Here is a 22187-nt window from a genome sequence, read left to right as displayed (position 1 = left end):
TCTACAAATGAGACTTAAGTTTTTTGAATTCTCGGTGTGTGTGTGTGTGTGTGTGTGTGTGTGTGTGTGTGTGTGTGTGTTCTGTTGCCCCAAAAGACTAACTTACTGACATTTGAAAGTGTAAGCTCTTAATGGGACAGTTGCTAAATGCAGCTAGATTCCATTGAAAAATTAAGTTTCTAAGAAATCCTCCCAACTTCCAAGAAACTGATATGATTAATGAACTTGAAAGTCTCTGAGTTTCATTAATAAGAGAAGGACCAGAATTATAAGAATCTTGGAAGAATATAGCAGATTTTTGTGTCCGGTAATCAGGGGCGGTTTAGCTTCAGCCAGGTCATTGGGAGCAGGAGAACCTTGTTGGTGTTAGAGATGCTGTCTCAAGCAGCCAAGGAAGGAGTTAGCTAATGTAATATCTCATCTCTCCTGGAGCACCTCTGGGTTGCTACGGCAACAGGTAAATACAAACATCTGGGGAGAGATAACAAGCTTACAATGCCAAGCCAACCCAGAAGCATTGCTCAAGAAACCAGGCCTCCAATGGAATCATCGAAGTTGGTCTTAAAGGACACATGGGAAATCTTGAGGATTCATAGGCTTGACTTGTCACTCCCATGACTAAGAAGGTCTAAGGGCTATTATTGCTTCTAGTCTGGGGGGAAATAGAAGCTCCTGTTTGGTGTCTGGAGTCCATCACAATGTCTTGCCTTTCTTTTTCAGCTCGCAAACTTTATTCCCCACCCTGAACTCAGCCTCAAACAGACTAGACCACTCTTTGCCTGTATTCTAGATCATAGATTTAGAGCTAGGGAGGACCTTCAAGATTTTTTAGTTCAATTTCTCTACTTTAGAGATAAGGAAACTGAGGCCCTATGAAATGAAATTGCCTTGCCCCAGGCCACATAAGTGGCAAGTGGCAATGCTAAGCTTCTAACCAGGTCCTCTGCTCTCCCATGGGAGCTGACTTGGATTATACAGCTATGTGACCCTGAGAAAACCATCAGACTTCTAGAACCAGGTTCTTCTCTGGAAAAATGAGGAGGTTGGGCTGTTGGCAATCTGAGCATTCTCCCCTGCCAGATGAAATGCATCATTCTTTCCCCTGCCTTCTTCCCTCCATGCCTTTGTGCAGACTGCCTTGGGCACCTGGGATGCCTTTACTCTTTAATGCTACTGCTCAGAATCTGTAGTTCCTAAGAGACTCAAGTCCAGCCACATCTCACCTTCCTCCCCCTCATAATTCTGGAAATACATTGTATTGGCTTATCTATGCTGGTAGTTTTTTTTTTTTCAGTAGAATGTAAACCATTTATGGCTCCAGTGTCTATTACGGTATCTGGCACTTAGTAGGCAGCTCACAAATGTACCCTTTATGGCTCTAAGTACTTAGCATAGTATCTGGCATTTAGTAGATCTCAAATCTAAACTCTTCATGGTTCCAATAGCTAGCACAGTATCTGGCACTTAGTAGGCAGTTCTCAAATGTAAACTCTTCATGGCTCCAGTGTCTAGTGGACACAGTATTTGGCATTTAGTAGGCAATATAAATACTTGATGAATGAATAAACTAATGATTTAGAAGATGTCCATTTTTACAATGCTTACAGTTATCATGGAAGTAAGTGGGATATATATAAAGCTTCCTTTCTTGTCCCAGACCAGCTATATGTGTGACTCATTGCTAAGGGGGTCCATATGGAAGAGAAAATAATATCAAGTCCTCAGGAATCCATACACATGAGAAATAATTAACATGTTTGAGTGCTGAATTTGTAGTAATGGGTCCTGAATTCAAATCCAAATTCTGTCATTTACCTCTGTGATTTTGGGGATGTCTCCTTGCGTCTCTGCCTCCAGCTCTGTAACATCTCCCCATGGGCTAGATGCCCTCCAAGGCCCCTTTCAGTCCCAAATATGGCCCCATGACCATGGTTCAGTATAAATTCCCAGAAAACCCCTCATCCCGTCTCAGTCTCTTTCCAGTGATGGGCAAATAAGTGCCTCATTAAACAGCAGAGAGAGCAAGTTTAAGGTGGGGATGTGGATAGAGTGCTGGGCCTAGAGTTAGAGAAACTCCTGAGTTTTAATCCAGCCTCAGACACTTACTATCTGTGTAACCAAACTATCTGTTTGCCTCAGTTTCCTCGTTTGTAAAGTGGGGGTGATAATAGCACCTGCCTCCCAAGATTGTTGTGAAAAAAAATTGTAAGTATCTAGCCCATGGTAGGTACTTAATAAATGTTTGTTGACTTGACAAGGCTTTTCTTTACACTACCAAACTTGCTTGAATTGTGTACAGGTAGAAAATAATCATACTTTGAAATTGGGAGAGGACTTTATAAATATCCTGTTTATATACTGGAGAATTTGGCTAAGAGTTAAATGCTAAGGGCCTCTGAGGAAAAGTCAACAGTAACAAGAATAGCAATCAACACTTCTTTGGCCCTTTAATGGGTAAAATATTAGAGTTCTTTGGGTTTTTTCCCCAAGATAGCTAAGCCACCTAAGAGAGTGGTAGTGCAAAATTATTATGACCATTTTATTGATGAGGAGATTGAGGTTCAGCAAGTGATTTTTCACTGACACAAATAGTCAGGCCTTAACTGGCTTTAGGTTTGATGTTGCCCCATTCTATCACACACATTCTAGTAGCAGCATCTAGAGCTTTCAAATGTAGGCAACTATATGTTAGGGCTGCGGATGAGCAACCAGGAGAATTTCCCACTTCCTATTGAATCGACTGAATCTTAGCAAGCTTCTTTTAACATTCTCATTAAAATGCTTCAAGTGGCATTTCATTCAGCTTAAAAATACTCTCATTTCTAGTTCCTTCCCTTAAACTTTCCATAAGAAAATTTCAGCCTCAAATTTAAATAGGGGAAGAAAGGGTAAAGAAAAAAAACATAAACATTTATTAAGCAACTATTTCATGTTCAGCACTGTACTAAGTGCTTTCAAGAATTATCCCATTCGATCTTCACAAGAATCCTATGAAATATGTACTAATATTATCCCCTTCTCACAGTTATGGAAACTGAGGCAGACAAAGATTAAAGGACAGAGTCACATAGCTGGTAAGTTTCTGTGGCTGCATTTGAACTCGAGTCTCCTTGATTCCAGGTCTAGTTGTCTATCTCTTGCATCCAGCTAGCTGTTCATAGTTCTCCCAGGGAGAGAAGACATCAGAGATCATCTCATTACATATCATCACTTCACAAATGAGGACACTGAGGTGATTAATTGACAGGCCCAAGATCACAAAGCTAATGAGCTGAGCAGAATTAGAGAATCTCAAGTTCTCTAAAGTTATTCTGTTAGGCTGAATGAAATACTGCATGAAGTATTATTTCTATTAATAACAACTGCCATTTGCATAGAGCTTTGATATCAGCAAAGTTATTTACATGCATATCAGCTTCTTGGAACTTGACAACAGCCCTGGAGGGAGTTAAGACTGGTACTATTATTTCCTCTTTATAGATGAGAAACCTTCAAGTTCTCAGGAAGCCACACATAAAAGTGAGATAAATTAACAAGTTTGAGTGCTGAACTTGTAGTGATGGGTCCTAAAAACAAATCCAAACTCTGCCATTTGCCTCTGTGACTTTTGGGGATGTCTCCTTATGTCTCTGCCTCCAGCTCTGTAACATCTCCCCATGGGCTAGATGCCCTCCAAGGCATCCAAGTCTCAGATAGCTTAAGGGGCTTGCTCATGGTCACCCAGCCAACAAATTCCAGAAATGGGATTTGAACCCAAGGCTTCCTGACTCTAAGACCAGTGCTCTCTCCTCTTTCCTCTCTTCAACAGACAAAAAAAAAAGAAAAAAAAATTGCAGGTGGCTAATGGGCAATTACATGCTTATCTCCTACCTGCCCTGTTTTGAGAAGAGAGTACTCACTGGTAAATGGAAATATGCCTTTTCCAAGTGAGAGACCATGCGGATTAGTCAACAAAGTCTCATTTGGTTTTTGTGATTTGCATTAGAAATAAAAATAGGAACGAACAATTTTTGTCAAATAAAACCAATGACTTTCTTCCCATTACTCAATGCCCAGTTTCCTGGCTGTCCCCTTCCAGTTTGGGTTCCCTCCACTTTCAGAGGGACAGGGTGACAGAGTCCAAGTCACATAAAGGAAAACCTACAGCACAGATGAAGCAAGTATCATGCCAAGTGTGTCCCAGAGCCTCGATGAACTTGTCTCCAGCTTCCACGGGGAAGTCACAGCCATGACACTTGGTGCTAAACAAATTGATGTAATCTGAAAAGAAGCAAACATACACACTAAGACCCCAATACTCTGAGAAGGATCTAGAAAAGATGGCGGACAGAGCTATGGAAAAAAGATGGATTTGGAGGCAGTTCAAACTCCAGCTATACCCCTTTCTTTTTGGGTGACCATAAGCACAACCTCTAAGGGCCCTAACTTCTTCCTCTGTCTATTAAATAAAGGGGTCAGTTTAGATGACTTCTAAAGTCTCTTCTAGCTCTAAATATATTACCTTAAGGAGTGAGTTGGGAGTGAGGAAGCATCTCAACTTAAGTCTACAAGAAACTAAAGCAATGCCATAATTCAATAAAAATCACAATTATAAGAAGGTAGTATCACATAGAGCAAAGAGAATTTTGTATTTGGAGTCCAAGGACTTGAGTTCCAAGTCTGATTCTCCTCTTTACCATCCGTGTGACCTTTGATAAGTTATTAAGTTCTGAAATTTTGTTTCTTCAGTCGTAAAATGAAGAGAAAAGTTGGGCTAGATGAACTCCAAGGTCTCTTCCAATTCAAAACCTATGATCCAATGTTGCTAGGTGTCTGCCATCATATGGATAAGAAATCTGTGGAATAACTTATTTTTTATACACACACACACATATATACATACACCTATGTGGAATAAACCAAGCATATCTGAAGCATAGTATTTTAATTAAAAGAGATGACTGCACATGATGTTGTAAATCTACTATATTCAACTTGCTATTTGTTTTAAATATATAATAAAGTTATCATGTGAATTTTTTTCCTTTCCTACCCAAGTTCCCTTACCCATCCCACTTTCCTCACTAGGGATGGCAATCATTAGACATAAATCTTGCTCAAAGATTCATCTTTGACCTCTTCTTTTTCCATACTTCCTACATTGATAATCTCATTCAGCTGAATGGGTTCAACAAAAATTTCTAGGAAAGCAATTGCTTAATTATAGCTTTAGAAATTTCTTTTGCTTTCCATGTGAATTTCCCCAGATACCTGCACAACAATCCTCTATAGATGTCTCTTAAAACTACTTTTCCCCTTTTCCTACCAAAGACCATCTCCCATCTTGGTGCTCTTTTATTGGCTACTTGTTCCTGAAATAAAGGCCTCCCTCTGAATGACTTATTTTTTAACAGTTAAGTTGCTTTGACCTAGATATAGACTTTGAACTTCTTTAAGTACATATTAGTTTGATATTTTGCATGATGTTGTCATTAAATCCTATTCAATAGTGATAATCCTCTTTCCTTCTGTCATCTCTTTTTGTCTTTCCTCAAAGAAATACAAGTGCTTAGTCTGGATAAAAATGAATATGAACCTCGGGGTGTTCCGAGTTATGATTTCACTCAGTCATTATCATGAGTGAAAACAACACATTTTATATCTTCTCTCCCTAAAAACTTGCAAAGAATTAAAACTGTCCAAGAAGAGAAAGTAGAAAGTAAATAGCAGAATTGGAAACTGAAACTGAAGTACATCCCTGCAATTTCTTTCCAATTCTAATAAGAATTAGCTAACAGTTGGTCTGATGTTGGAAGGTGATAAGGATTCTCTGAGGTGGAGGAAGAGATTCACTTCAGACATGGTTGCCATGTAATAGCCTAGAGACAATCAATAGGATTTTGTGTGATAGGAACAGTTGATGAGTCAATAAGGCTGACGAGAATGATAAGTGCCTGGTAGATGATAATATGAAATAAAACCGGGAAGTAGAAGACAACCATATTGAGGAGCACTTTACGATCTAGGGGAGGACTTTCTAATATTAACCAAGAGGCAATGGGGCATTAAGGGTTTGTGAGTGGGTGAAAAGGATTATATGGTGAGATCTGTGTTTTAGGAATGCCAGCTTGACAGAAAGAAACTCTTAGGAGAGAAGGGACAGGTTGGATTAGAAAGGGAGAAACTAGGACTGGGGATACCCATCAGGATATTATTGAGATAGTACAAGGATGTGGGACTAGTCTAGACGAGAGGATATATGAGGGGATAGAAGCAAGCTGATGAGAGAGATGTCCTGGAAGAAAAATCAGCAAGGCTGGACTACTGATAGGGTGCAGGAATGAAGGAAAGGGAAGGGTTGATTCTAGGGCTGTGAATTTGAGGGACGAAGGACAATGGAACTATCCTCTAGAGAGGGAGGGAACTTTGAAGGAGACTATTAATTCCTGGAATTCAGTGAAGCATTTAATACAAAGTATTCTGGATTTGGAGTACTTGGTGTACTTGGGTGCAAAGCCCAGCTTGGCTACATGTAGTACATGTATGACCCCATTCCTAAGTCTCTCTTGAGCTATGAGGTTCTGTCTTATAAATGATTCTAGAATCCCCACAGATTTCCCCCAGGGCCCCGTACCTTTCTCACAGTAGGGCTCCCCATCCTCCATGTGGAAGAGACTATTGCCAAAAGGCTTCCTACAGGCTGCACAGACAAAGCAAGTGGTGTGCCAAGTCTGCCTCAGAGCATGCATCACTTCCTGGGAAAAGAAAAAAGGGAAACACAAGGACAAGAGGGCATCAGCTGGCTGACCTCGGCTCCATCTCTGGGAGTACAGGGATGAGGGCTTGTAAGGAACAATTTAACCCAATAACCTTAGACCTAATGCAATTTCTGTCCTTGGAAGAAGAAAGGCCCTGCTTCAAGCAGATTCAGAGAAACCATACCCCTGAGGCCTCGAACGGCTTTCTTTTCTGGAGGGCCTTCATTCCCCAGAAATGAATAGGTTTTTCTTTCTTTCTTTCTTTCTTGCCTAACAGAAGAAAATGTGTCTGAATTGCTGGATAGAAGGAAAGAGGTCATCAGGACTAGACTTCCTGAATCTGAGGAAATGGAACAGCTGCTTTTCCAGATGTGGGAAAGTAGGAGTTGAAACGGGAGAGAGACATGGACGAGTCCCTAGGAATCTCCTGGAACAAGAGGTTAACTTGCAACTTACCCCCATGATCTTGGTGTTGCACTTGGCGCACAGTGGGGCAAAGAACTGCTCGTAGCAACGCTCACAGTACACGTTATTCTGCTCCTCCACGAAGCACACATCGGCCAGAGAGGTCTTACAATAGGCACAGTTAAACTCTTCTGGGTGCCAGGAACGACCCATAGCAACCAGGAAGGGACCCCTAGAAAGAGAAGGGACAGGATGAAAGGAGTTCCTATGATGACAAAGCCAAATATCACTAGAGTTTGACAGGCTAGAACAGTGAGCAAACCAAAAAAGATTTGATAAAGCTTGGTGATCAATGTAAAAACCTACATTGGGGTTTAAAAAATCAGCTTCCCAACTGTGAGGGGCAGGAGTTCTGGCCCAGCAATAAAGTTTCCGTGGGGAAAAAAAAAAAAGATCTAGAGCTAGTTCTAATGGTTTTGGGAGGGAGAGAGCCATCTGCACCCAGAGAGAGGACTGTGGCCATTGAACATGGATTACAACATAGTATTTTCACTTTTTTGTTGTTGTTTGCTGGCTTTTCATTTTCTTTCTCATTTTTTCCTCTTTGATCTGGTTTTTCTTGTACAGTACAATAACTGTGGAAATATGTATAGAAGAATTGCATGTGTTTAACATGTTCGATTACTTGCTGTCTAGGGGAAGGGATGGGGGGAACACAGGGTTTTATAAGGGTAAATGTTGAAAATTATCTATGCACATGTTTTGAAAATAAAAAGCTTTATTAAAAATGATCTTTTAAAAAGACCTCGGGTTTAAGGAGAATTCAAGTTCAGTATAGTAAAAGCAGTCAATAAAGCAAATGTAATTTTAGGCTGCATTAAGAGAGGAATGGCAGCCAGGACTAGGAAGAAAAGAATTCCCCATCCCTCCCCTCTTCACAGACACACATACTTCTTCTTCTGTCCTCATCTGGAGACTTGTGTTCTGTTCTAGGTACCACATATGAGGAAATCAATCAACATTTATTAAGCACTGACTGTGTATGAGACTCTGTGCTAAGTGCTGATTATCTGAAGAGTGTTCAGAGGAAGGCAATGAAGATATTGAGGGATTTCAAGACTGTCATCTAAGGCTTAGTCAGAATAACTAGGGATATTGAGCCTAAAGAAATGAACTTAGGAGACACATGATAATTGCTTTCAAGTTCAACCCATCGAGGCAGAACTGGAAATGATGGGAAGAAATTATAGAGAGGCAAATTTCTGTTCAAAGTATGGAAAAAGTTCTTAATAATTAAAGCAATCCAAAAGAGAAAAGCACTTAGCACAGTGCCTTGCACATAGTAGGTACTTAATACAAATTTGTTGCCTTCTCCTCTACTACCTGGGAGGTAGTATTTTTTTCATCAATAGGAGTCACTGAGTGAAGGCTGCTGACCACACACCAGGGATTTGGAGAGCTCATTTCTGGACTGGACTGAAAGATCTCTGAGGTTTGAGGTTTTTTTGCACTCCAAAACTCCTGTGATGATGATGTCTTGAATAACTCAAATGGAAAGGTCTTAATTTCCATGGGCCTCCTTGCCCAAGAAATGATCAGCTTCCTATGACAAATTTGCCTTGTGAGCACCCAAGGCTCCTAATGAGCAAGCATTAATGTATTGGCTGAATACACCTCCAAGTGAATCCTGATGCCTTTTCTTCAGTAATGGAGTTTGTGGGTCAATATGGTAGAGTAGCTGGAGACAGAGGTTCAAATCCTGGCTGAGCCCCTGACTAGCCATGTGACCTGGTCTAAAGCCCTTAACTTCCCTGGCATTCTTTGTTCACCTAGAAAATGAAGGGGGCTGGATAAAATGTTATCTAAGGTTCCTTTCAACTCTAGATTTTATGATTATAGAGAGACAAGGGAAAGAGGTAAAGATGAAGAGGGTCCACTGGGCACAAGTGGGAAAGAGACTGCAGGGAAGGGGAGAGGGCCCTCTCCATGTACCCTTTGAGTTTCCTACCCTTAGGGGCCTCTCTGTGAATCAGAGCCCCTTTCCCACTTCTCCCACCCCAGGCCCATGACTGTACCGGATGATGCTGTTACAGTGTCCACAGTGAGGAGTCCGGTTGCTGGCTGGAAAGCGCTCAGCCCTCTGGATGGTGCCTCGGGCTAATGTAGGTACCTGGGTGCCAGCAGGAGTATAACCTGGTGATGGGGCCGGAGCACCTCGAGGAAGGATCTGCTTGCTGAGTGAGGTGGTGGTCTTCCCAGGGGCAAACTTTTGAGAGAAGTTGTCATCGGTCACCCATGGTGGGCGGCTAGCTGGCTCCGTTGGGCCGGAGCTGTAGGTTGCTGATGGGGCTGGGCTGTATGGGGAAGGGTTATAGGAAGGAGCTGGGGATGGGGTATAGGCTGGAGCTGGGGATGGGGTATAGGCTGGGGCTGGGGATGGAGTATAGGCTGGGGCTGGAGATGGGGTGTAGGCAGGGGCTGGGCTGTAGGTTGCTCCTGGAGCTGGGCTGTAATTGGTGCCTGGTGCTGGGCTGTAGTTGCTTGCAGGTACTGTAATCCCAAAGCATAAAAAGAAAAAAAAAAAAAAAAGGAAGGGGTCAGGAAGCTTTGGACTTTCTCTATGTTGAAATTCACATTATTTCCATATCACTATTTTTGTGAGACCCAACCCTCTGGCCACAAACTGTCAGTTGCTGATGGAGCTGGGCTACATGGGAAAGGGTTATAGAACGAGACCAGGGATAGGATGTAGGCTGAAACAAAGGTGACATGAAGAATGAGGCTTGTTTCTTACAGCCAAAGAACTAGAAAATGAATTGTTTTAAGAATTCTCATTCAAGGAGAAGCTAGGTGGCGCAGTGGATGGAGCACCAGCCCTGAATTCAGGAGGACTGGAGTTCAAATCTGGTCTCAGACACTTAACACTACCTAGCTCTGTGACCCTGGGTAAGTCACTTAACCCCAGCCCCCGGGGGGGGGGGGGAAGAATTCTCATTCAAAAGAATAAACATCTTTTCCACAATCTTGATTTATTTATATCTTGATTTTTTAATCATGTTCATTTTGGAATATAGCTCTTCTCCCTCCCTTAATCAGAAAGCTATCTCTTATAACAAAGATTAAAAAAAGGATAGAAGCATTTTAACAAAACAAATCAGAACCTCAATCATCTCTGACATTAAATGAACTTTTCCTCACCTCTGGGCCTCCATTTCTGCAAGAAGAGGAAGGAGGTCTCAGGAGCATCATCCATAGAAGATATCTCAAAGGTCCCATACAATTTAACCCCCTCATTTCCCAGACAAAAAAAAAAAAAAACTAAAACAGCCCAGAGAGGCTGGCTGAGTAATTTAGCCAGCACAAAGATAACAAGTATCCAAGAAATGATTTGAACCCAGGACCTCTGCCTTCAGAGTCACTGTTCTTTTCATTACACATTCTCTGAGACCCATCTTGAATTATTATAATTTTTTCACTTAATAGTATTTTTTCCAATTATATGTGAAGATAGTATTCAATATTCACTTATATAAGATTATGAATTCCAATTTTTTTCTATCTCCCTTCCTTCCCTCCTCCTCTCTGATACAGGCTATTCACAGACAATCATTTTATACATTTTGTGAAAGAAAAATCAAAACAAAAGGGAAAAACTACAAGAAATAAAAAACAAACAAATAAAGGTAAAAATAGTATGCTTCAATACACATTTAGTTTGAGTTGTTATAATTTTACAGAAATCAAATTCTTTTTGGTGGGATGGGGAAATATTTCAAAAGCATTCTTTAAAGGAACTCTCCAATGAGCCCTGCTCCCCATATTTCTTCAATAGAGACAATGGGTGACAAAAGAATTTCTTATCTGGAATTCAGAGAAAAGATCTGAAAAAAATAAAAGATGGCATTTATATAGCACCTACTGTGTGCAAGGCACTTTGCTAACTACAAATATCTCCTCTGAGACTTCACAATGATGTGGGAGCTAAGTGTTGTTATAATCTCCATTTTAGGGATGAAAAACTGACACTGGGGCTAGTAAATGTCTGAGGCTGGATTTGAACTCTGGTCTTTCTGATTCCAGCACTCTATCTGTCACCTAGCTGCCTAAAAAATGACACCAATGAATAATATGTCTGATCAGGACTGAATTTATTCAATTTCTTTAAAACTAGAAGTACTGGGGTTAGGGAGTTAGCAGAATGATTTCTGGAGAAATGATCATAAAGGATGTCTAAATAAAATCTTATAATATACAAAGTACTTTCATATCCTCTCAAAGCCCAGTGAGATAGATAATGAAAGTGTTACTAGCCCCATTTTAAAGATGAAGCCACTGAGGCTCAGAGCTGGCTTCCTCAAGGTAGTGGCAAATCAGGGCCGATCCAGGCATGAAAGTGTCCACTTCAGGTACTTTCCCCAGACCCCAACTCTGTCTCCTCCAAGTGATTAAAAGAAGACAGAAACTCAAGCCTTCTGGATGCTCTGACAGAGTTCCTGGAGTCCATTTGCTCCCTGGCATCCCGCTTACTAAGCTGTGGGACCCAGAAAGCAGCTTAGAGTCGTTCAAAAGCAGGCCCCTTCTGGGCCAGGGTCAGACCCAGTCAGAGACCTAACAAGAGACAGTAGGAGGAAAGCCCATAAGTGTGTTAACTCCTAGCCCTGGGGAATTCTGGGATCTCAGAATACTCAACTCTCCCACTCTGCCGAGTGAGGGACGGATGCAGACATGCCCTGCCTACACACGGGCTTGTTCCATCTTCCAGCAGACTCTCAGGGCCCTCATTATGGCAAAGTGTTAGCCTCTTCTGCTCCTTTCTTGATATCTCATCCAGCTCCCCCTTGGACAGAAACCACAATTCTTCCTGCTTCCTAGACTACCAGAAAAGCATGCTGGGAATCTCCTCATCCCCGAGCCCCCATCTGCTAAAAACCGACCCAGCAGGATCAGGTGAGTGTATGTGTGTGGGGTTGAGGGGAAGAGGGGGTTCCATGACTGAAATGGTGGTAAGGAACTTCAACTCTCCTCCATTCCGTTTCTCCCAGCCACTCATTTCCTATTCCCTACAGTTAAAGGCTGCCCGCTTACAGTTTTCCCAGATGCCCTCTCTTCACCCAGCTTGCTACTGTTCAAGTTTTGACACTGCTCATTATATGCAGTGCTCACCCATTTTAGGGAAAGAGAACCCTCCTTTTTTTCCATAATCCATACAGGCAGCTGAACCCCTCTTTTTTCCAGTTATTCCTAACAACTATTGTGTGGGGAAACTCAGCCCTTTTTTGGGGGGAAATAGATCTGAGAAAAGAATGTGAGAGATAGATAGATAGATGGATGGATGATAGATAGATGGAAGGATAGATAGATGAAAATCTGGATAGATAACTGGATAATAGAAGGCTAGATAGATGGTTGGAAGTATGGATAGATAGATGTATAGTTAGATGAATAATAGAGCAATAGATAGATGGATAGATGGGTGGATAGATATTTAGATGGACGAATGGATGAATAGATAGATGGATAAATAAATGGATAGATGGATGGATAGACAGAAAGATAGATAGAAAGATGGATAATTGGATGGATAACAGTTGGAAGTACAGATATATAGATGGATAGTTACATGAATATAGAAGGATAGATAGGATAAATGGATGGATAGTAGATATATAGATACATGGATAGATAGGTGGATATATAAATAAATGGATGGATGGATGGATAATTGAATGGATGATTAGAAGGATAGATAGATAGTTGGATAGATAGATGGAAAGTTAGATGGGAGATCTATCGATGGATGGATGGATGGATGGATAGATAGATAGTTAAATAAATGGATGGATGGATAAATAGATAGACAGTCAGACAAAGGGTCCAGATTAAAATCTTGTCTTTGCTATTTCCTATCTGGGTAATCATGGACTTAAATCACTTAAACACTCTGAGTCTCAGTTTCCACTTCTATAAAACCCAAGAGTTAGGCTAGATAATCTTTAAGTCCCTTTCAGCTCTAAATGCCATGCCCTAGTTCTTCCTGCAGAGCACTCTGCAAAGTTCTGTTAAAGTAGACAGAGAAAGGGAAATAAACATGTCTTTGAGATAGGCCCCCAATTCCTAGAGGTGCTTGGGCCTTAAGGAAATAATAGAAATGAAATGGAAGTCTGTCTCCCCTCACCCACATGCATCCACACCAGCCACTCACCATTTGGCAGATTGAGTGAAGAAGAAATAAAGAAGGAATATTTGAAGAGGAAGACAAGATGAACGTGGGGAAAAAAAAAGGAAAAGGAAAAGGTGTGTATTTGGAGGTGGGTTTTTTTGGGGGGGTGGAGGAGCTTAGCGCTATTTGAATTCAATTTAATAAATCTTTCTGAAATATCAGTTATGTGCTCCTAAGACAAAAATGAGGCATTCCCCCACTCTTGAGGAACTTATGCTCTTCTGGAAGGAAGAACACACCTACAAATAAGGAACGCATTTGGATAGGGGTAGAGAATTAACAAATGGGAGGAAGCTGGGGAGGCTTCAGGGAGGAGGTGGCACCTCAACAGAGCTCATGAAGGAAAAGGAAGTTTGTGCGATTCAGAGATGAGGGAAGAATGCGTCCCAAGCATGGGAGACAGTCTAAGTGGATATACAGAAGCAGAGAGTGAGGGCAAGTAGAGTTTGTGAAGGGAATCAGGTGAAATGACATTAAGGACAGTTAGAGCTAAATTTAGAAGAGTCCTAAATCCCAGCCTGAGGCGTGTGTATTTATCTTAGCAGGTGTAGAGAGTCCGGGATAACTCTGAATAAGGGAATCAGGAAAAGGAACACTGCTGAGAACATTGCTTTCCTTGGTTCCAATAATGGGCACTCAGATGCCACTGTGGCTCTGTAGTTACTCCTTGGAGCTAATGATACTGCTCTGGCTACAAAGTGAATTCCACCTGGGCTTGGAAATCTATACTAAAGTCAGCACTGGGGCAGAACAAGGGGCTCCAGTGGAGACACACAGAGCTTTCTCTAAGTGGTGGACAGAAAAAAAATCATCTATTTCTGCATTGAGTTCTGTTCAAGAGTTGGATGACCTCTCTCCAAAGAGCTCCAATAAGTTCCTTTCAGGGCAATTGAGTCCTAGGTATGGAGTCTTGAGCTGGGGTAGCCCAGTCCAATACTCACACCTGTCCTGATGCTGTACTTACCTGCTTGGCTATGGGAGTTTGTTAGTCAAGAAGGGTTGATTAAGCACCTACTATGTGCCAGGCACCAGACTAAGCAGAGTGGACACAAAGAAAGGCAAAAACATAATTTCCGTTAATAAATAAGGAGCTCACAATCTAATGGGATTATAAGCTTTCAAGCTAAATAGGTAGGGAAGGGGGAAAAGTAGTATTAGAAACATGGTTTAAAGTGAGGTCCTCAGCAGGAAGCCCCTAGAATGCGCCTGGGCAAAGGCAAGGAGGTGGGAGATGACATAATAAGACAACTAGGTGGTACACACCATAAAGTCCTTGATCTGGAGTCAGGAAAGGTTAGAGTTTGAATTCTACCTCAGACCTTTATGAGCTGTGTAAAGTTGAGTGAGTCCCTCTGTGTCTCAGTTTCCTTATCTGTAAAAAGGGAATAACCCCCTTCCTTTTGGGATTTTTATGAGGTCAAATGAGAGAATATAAAAATGCTTTGTAAATCTTGAAGTTCCATCTAAAGAAATGCTCCTGTATCTCTATCTCCTAATTTAAAAAAAAAATTAAGTGAGTTCCACCTGGCATCCTTCTTCTCCTCCATGATGTTAATCCCCATTTCTATTAATCAGCCTTGGAACCAAACAACCTAGCTCCACCCGCCTCCCCCCCTTTTCCACTTTAAAAAGATAAACAGTGTTTAAAAACAGCAGAGGAGAGTCTTGCTATCCTATCTGTTTAGAGACTGCCCAGAGGATGTTACTATTTCTGCATGATGGTATTAAGCCTGTCCAAATTAGAAGGTGATATTTCATCTCTAATTGGCAAGTTCAAAAGGCCCCCTATCTCACAAGGCTGCTTGGAGAAGATGTAATTAAACAAGGTGATTCCTAACTAATTCTAACTTCTCTGCCCAACTTTTTTCAAAGAGCTCTTACTCACTCAGCCTCTGGCAAGACCGTTTCCCTCCCAGAATCCTCATGAGCTGAACCCCCATTCAACATACCCAAAATTGTGTCTAGTGAGGATTATTCCAATGGTTTTTTCACCTTTCTGGTCCTTGGGATTCCAAAGAGTATACTAGCTACTATTCCACAGTTTGGGGGCCCTTGAGAGGCTATGCCCTCCAACTGGCCTTCTTCATCTTGCCCCAAGGCTTTTTAGAAGGAACCTTACTGTGGCATCTCAGGCGCCCCACCTCTGGCGCCAACAGAGTGGGGGCCCTGGATAAGATCATGACTGCAAGAGGATTGTTGATTCTGCTTCAGGAATGCCACCCACAGGCCCAAGGGGAGGAATGTTGGGGCAGCCTGGAGAAGAGGGCTTCTGACCTAAGGCTTGGGTGAAAGGATGAAGACTTGGGCTTTCCAGAGATAGAACTTCTTTACTGGTTGGTCACAAAACCATCACTGCCTCCCATCCTCTCCTTTCAGAGGGGAAGCTATCCTGAACCCTTGCCAGCTCTTCCCTTGGACCCTCAAAACCTGACCAGAGCCTTCTAAGGAGTGATTTGAGCCTGATAAGGCCCTAAATAAATATAGGGGATATCATCATTTTCCCTTTTCTTGAAGCCACCATGCATTAGAGATTGCCTAGGTGATTGGTGTATGGGAAGTGGTCTAGTCCCCCTTCCTGAGGAAGAGAAAACCAAGGGTGAGATCGTCTGGGAGGTGGGAGTTTCTGGGTCCAAGTACCCAGATCTCTCTTCTCTACGCCAGATGGTCCGACAAGGTCCAATATTTGGCCAATATTGTTTACTTCTGCCACCAAATATGAGTCCATTCCAATATGTTCTTTGGATTCTAAAAGAGCCTCACCAGCATGGGAGGCAACATAGTATAGAATACTGCCTCTAGAGCAGAACCTGGGTTCCAATTCTATCTGCCACTGACTAACTAAACAATGATAACTGACAGGTCACCTAAGCTCTATGGGCCTCAGTTTCCTCATCTGTAAAATGAGGGCAGGTTCCAGACTAGATGGAATCTGAGGTTTCTTCTAGTGCTAACTATGAATGTGTGATTCCCAAGATAGCTGTATGATCAAGGGCAAGTCTCTGAGCCTCCATTTACTCATCTCTAAAATGGGAATCTGAATTCTTAAAATGCCTCCCTCACTGGAAAGCCCTGTATAAACCTTTAAGGAAGTAGCTAATGATCTCCTTAAGGACCCTCAGCCTCAGACTACACCTGGAAACTTTGGGAATACTAACCCCTCCATGACCCTAGCCTGCCTGTGCCCTTGGCTAAAACCAGAGCCAGCCATTCCTTTCCAAAGCAAGTCAGAGAATTCCTGTCCCTCCCACCCTTGGGGCAGGAATGAGTTAATGTCTGGGAAGGAGATGAGATCTTCTTATTTCTGAGAATGAAAGCAAATCCCAGTCAAACTCAACACCGGCCCTACAGGAATGAAATCATTCTGGGGAGGGAAGGAGTTAAATGGAGAGCTGTCTTCTTCTCCACTCCCTCATTCGTTCTTCCCTTCCCGTGGGGCTTGAAACTTGAACTAGGGGCATGCTGCCACCTAGTGGGACACAGACAAATGGACCAGATAGAGACTGGAAGAAGGCCAAGATAAAGACGGAAGAAGGGCCCAAAATGTTTCCAGACCCTCTGTCACCTTAAGAGAAAGCCTTTGTCCAGCTCCCATGTATGATCCTACCAGGGGGCTAGAAGCACAGGATTTTTCACCAAGTCCTCTTTGTCCAGGAACTTCTGCTGCCAAAACTAAGAGAAGCCCCAATCTGGGTAGGGAGGGCATTCCTCCAAGGAGATTTGATTTCCTTTTAGGATTCTGAACATTAAGCAAGACTGTAGCCTGGCTACCCTGGCATCCTGCCCCATTGTTCCTAGTGCTATACTTAGCTTTCAAAATGCTTTTAGTTCTAGCAGGCTCACAATGCTTGCAGTTCTCTTCAAAGTCTGCAGTGTTGGGAGGAATCGGCTCTCCTGTGGCCCGGCCTTGCCACTAAACTGGAGCCTGACACCAGATTCCAAAAGGCTACAGACAGACTTGTTGGTGGCTCCCATTGCCTTAGTGCTTCAGGCATGCCATGATCTACCTTCATTTCCAGGCTATAGTGTCATAGAATTAAGAGCCGCCGGGATTTTCCAAGTCAACTAGTCTAGCCCTTTTGTTTACTAATGAGAAACTGAGGACCAGGAAACTTAAATGATTTATCTAAGATCATGCGAGCCAGTATCTATGGTCAGGCAGTAGGATTTATATATATATATATGTATATATATATATACATATATACATATATTTCCTATATACATACATATGCACATATATACATATATGATTATTTTTCAATTAATAAGCATTTTTCTCCCTCCCACTTTACTCCCCCTTTTTTCTTTAGTAGAACAACAATAAAAAAGAAAGCAAATATGCAAAGTTCAACAAAGCTAATTCCCTCTCTGGTCACATCCAAAAACATACGTCTCATCACATAGTTCTGATTTAAGCCCAGTTTTCTTGGCCAGCCAGGGTACTTCCCACTACTGCCTGCCTCTTTTGTTCTGTTCATCTTCTCTCTCCTTGAGCTAGCTCCTATTTAACTCAGTAAGAGTTTAAAGGGGAATTGGATAGTTACCTGTTTCCTATCACTGGCATCTTTGGTGGCAGAAGGAGCTTTTGCCTACCCCCTGTGAGGCCCCAATGACTTTTGACCAGAGATTTGTCTTTGGGTATAATCTATGAGGAACACACAAGGGATAACCCTTATCCACTTAAAAATATACTCAACTGGGCCTTAGTCCCAGAAATCCAAGGACAGGTCCAGAGGGACCACTTTCATTCCTTATGTTTGTTTCCTGGGTGGGAGACTGGAAGGCAGGAGGGATGATGTCCATACTCAAACCCTCCTGGGAATAGCCAGAGACCTCACTGGGAGAGAGCCAGAAGGGTAAGCAAGGGCCTGCCTTCCTGAGGAAGATGTTCCAAATATGTCCTTGAGAGGGCCTTTTACCTGATCTTGTGGGAGGAATGACTGGGAGGAACCTTCCTGCTTTCCACCTGGCTCCCTGGGAAATGCCCTGGCCCAGTGCCAATCTACCAGCCGGCTCTGAACAGGCAGCTCTTCCTTTCCCTGAAGGGCCCATGAGCTGGCACATGGATGAACTTGAAACCCATTATTCTGCTCCCCAGCAACTCCCAGCAAGTAGGGCTTGCTCTTTGTAGGGGAAAGACAGCCTCCTTGCTATTAGCTCCTGGTCTCTAAGAGACACCTCCTTATGGCCCTCATATCGGCAAGATTCAGGATTCAATGTCACACTGCAAAGCCTTTCCCTTTTCTGGGATGTGTGAGGTTTGATTGGCTCCCATTTCCCCTTAACTTACACACACACTCACATACCTAAACACATACACACACACACACACACACACACACACACACACACACACAGATACAATGTCTTCTCCAGATACATACAAATCTGTCCATGTGTTCTCACCTGACTGGTAGACTGAAGGCCGAATGCTGGCAGTGGTAACCACCCGGGGTTTAGGAGCGGTGGCAGGAGCTTCGTTATAGGTGGCAGGAGCATGGGATGCGGAAGGCGCTGGCGAATAGGAAGAGCTAAGGACCCTAAAAGAAAAGAGGAGCAGTAAACAGACCAGCCCACAGGGAAACTGCTTCATTCACCTCCCATATTCTGCCTTTTCTTTTCCCCTATCCTTCTGTTTCTGCCCCATAGCTGTATCCGGGGATTAATTTTCAAGGGATCTTGGGAAAATAATTTTTATCAAGAAAACTACAATTGTTGGTAAAAGCCTCTGGTTTCCTTGAAATTGATAGAATCGTGTCTTCTGAGCCTCTAGCTACCCATCTTTGAGCTATCAGCAATAAGAGTCTATTCAAGATTAGTAATCAGCAATTCACATTTCCAAGGAACATTAAGTCTTTGATTTCATAAGTCAGTAGTTATGAGGATCAAATCATAGAATTTAGAAATGAAGAGACCTTAGAGATTCTGAGATCTTGGGGTCTTTAATCTTTCAGGCATCGCTAGTCCCTTGGACAGTGTTTAGGGGAACTCTTATCTGAATCTTATTTTTAAAGGTACAAAATAAAAATCCATAGGATTGCAAAGGAAACCAATTATAATCGAAATATGTTTATCAAAATATATTGTTTCATTTTGCAGAGGAAGAGCTGCCGGGGAAATAACTCCTTTCTCAGGTTCTCAAGGGTGGTAAAGTTATCTCCGTTCTACAGATGAGGAAACTGAGGCATAAAGAGGATGACTTGACCAGAAAAGAACACAGTCCCAATGTTCAGTGATCAGTTACATTTCCAAGGTTAGTTGCTAGAACTTGGAGAAGGAGATGGAGGCCCATCCCTAATTCTGTTTATTTGGAGTTTATCCTTCTCTGGATAAAGAAAGATCAAGAAACTGAAGGTTGTGGCTAGGTGTGTAGAGTAAGCTCAAGGAGGGCACACCTCTGAGTTTCTGAAATCTTCAGTTCAAATCAATAAAAGACCTACTTACATATAAGGTAGTATGATTACAGAGACGAAGATGAAAATGGAAAAGTCTCTGTTCTCATGCATTTAAGTAACTAAATTAAAGATAAACAGGGGAAAGGAACAGGCATTTATTAAGCACCTACAGTGTGCCCAGCTCTAGGTGCTTTACAAATGTTATTTTGCTCAATTATCACAGCATCCCCTGAAATATGTGCTATTATTATCCCTATTTCATAGTTGAGGAAACTGAGGCAGACAAGTTAAATGATTTGCCCAGGGTCACACAGCTTGTAAGTGTCTGCGACCAGAGTTGAAGTCAGTTCTTCTAGACTTGAATTCTAGAACTATGTGCCACCTAGCTGCCTTGAAAGTGGGGGGAAAGCACTAACGGCGAGGGACTTGAGTAAAAACAATCTCTTCATTGGGTGAAGAATCATGTCAATCATTTAGTCAATAAATATTTATTTATTAAGAACCTATGATGTATCACCTGGCTTCCAACACTTTCTTCCACAATGGTATCATACTATGGCTCCCATTCTGAATCTCATTCTGTATGGCTGTGTGTCTCCAAGCCTCCATAAAATAACCACTTGATCCCAAATGTTCCCTGAGGTTCCAAATCCTATTATTTTAAAACTTTATCCTGTTTTATAACAAGGTTTCTTAAATTTTTTTGTGACCTGGATACTGTCCCCACATCCCTTTTGGCCATCTGGTATAACCCCCCCCAAATGGGTTTTGTGGTGTGGGCCCAAAACAGAATAATGAGTTTAAATGCAGATTATAAAAACACAAACTTACAAAGGGAACTAATTATTCTGAAACTGTTACCAAAATATCAACAGTTTCAATTTCATTGAATCCTTGAGATCCAGCTGTGGAATCTTGGACCCAGCTTAGGAGACATTCTCCACCCAGAGCTGCCTGGGATTGACTCTTGAGAACCACAGAATAAAAGATGCTCACATTTTGCTCTCCATAAATCAGAGAGAAGGTGCCAAGAGAAGCTGGCATTTACACAGCACTGGAAACTTTGCAAAACTTGGTGCTCATTACCTCATTCTATCCTTACAACACCCTTGTGAGAAAGGTGCAAAGAGTATTATTGTTCCCATTTCACAGATGAAGAAAAGTGCCATTCAAACAGATTGGTGATTTGCCCATAGTTACATAGTTAGTGAAGGCGGGATTTACTTGATCTTAGATCTCTCCTGGTTCCATGCCCAGCTACCATACAGATCTCACAGATGGGACAAACATTATCCCCATTTAACAGAAGAGAACACTATGGCCAAGATGGCACAGCTATTGGGGAGGAGAGCCAGGATGCAAACCCGGCTTAATCTGGCTCCAAGTTGGGTTTCTTGCCAGGTTGCTGAGGAGTCATGGTTAGTGGCCTCCTTGCCTGGGCCTGCCTGGATACTATCCCAACTAGTTCAGGTACTGGAAACAGGCACAGACCTCAAGATTCGGGCTCCAGTCTCGTCTCCCTCACTTACCTCAGACAAATCACATCATCTGACTCTGAGGTCTGGAGGGCTGTGAGGATGGAACCCAAGCTTGGGCCACCGTCACTCACAGAGAAAGACCCTCCACTAAAGGGCAAGGGCGCCCATTGATGACTGAACTCATCCCAGCTCCTTAAAATATGCTGGGCCAATGATCACTCATGTTTTTTTTGGAGCTTCTCAATGCTTTCTTCATGACAGCCTTTGGGGTAGCAGTTAGTACAAGAATTATCATCCCCATTTTGTACTTAGGAAAACAAGCTCACCAGGATGACGTGACTTGCCCAGAAAATACAATATAGCTTACATTTACTTAAAGTCTGTATGTGTATATATGTATATGTGTGTGTGTATATATATATATATACATATATATCTCAAATGGATATAAATTTCATATATATATATAAATACACATATACCACTTAAATTATATATATGTATACCAAAAACATATAAAGATATATATAAACATATAGATGTTTATATAAACAAAGATAAAGATATATATAAAAACATATAAAGATATATAAAAACATATAAAGATATATGTATATATTTATGCATGTATATATCACACATGTAGCTGTACATGTGTGTGTTAATATTTATGCATGTATTTATATATATCACACTTATAGCTGTGTGTATATCTCTATCTCTATCTATCTATCTATCTATCTATCTATAAAATCACAGATGTACTAAGAAGGGTTGGAACCTCTACAGAGCAGCTGACCCTGGCCTTTTGGGCCAACCTGGCTGGAGAGGATGGGGTGGTCCCTAGGGAGAAGGCATTAATGGAGAGCCTTATCAGAGATGTCTCCCCCACTATCTGCTCTCAGCATCATGGGAGAGAATTCCTTTCTTTTTTCTGATCTCTTCAAATAGA

General features: G+C 42.0%; 1 protein-coding gene across 14 annotated transcripts in view; it reads right to left on the bottom strand.

Annotated features, from left to right (window-relative positions):
* LDB3 (LIM domain binding 3) overlaps positions 1-22187 on the bottom strand; it is a 123757-nt gene that overhangs the window by 2936 nt on the left and 98634 nt on the right. For all 14 annotated transcript variants that reach the window (XM_074296396.1, XM_074296403.1, XM_074296404.1 and 11 more), the window contains 5 exons: positions 18769-18902; positions 9218-9692; positions 7194-7374; positions 6614-6734; positions 4145-4260 (listed from right to left, as the gene is read on the bottom strand). In XM_074296396.1, the coding sequence (XP_074152497.1) occupies positions 4145-4260; positions 6614-6734; positions 7194-7374; positions 9218-9692; positions 18769-18902 (1027 nt within the window). The remainder of the gene's footprint in view (positions 1-4144; positions 4261-6613; positions 6735-7193; positions 7375-9217; positions 9693-18768; positions 18903-22187) is intronic.

This window comes from Sminthopsis crassicaudata, chromosome 2 (assembly GCF_048593235.1).
Source record: "Sminthopsis crassicaudata isolate SCR6 chromosome 2, ASM4859323v1, whole genome shotgun sequence".
In the NCBI taxonomy this organism is placed as follows: domain Eukaryota; kingdom Metazoa; phylum Chordata; class Mammalia; order Dasyuromorphia; family Dasyuridae; genus Sminthopsis; species Sminthopsis crassicaudata.
This window is presented reverse-complemented; position numbering and strand designations above follow the sequence as displayed.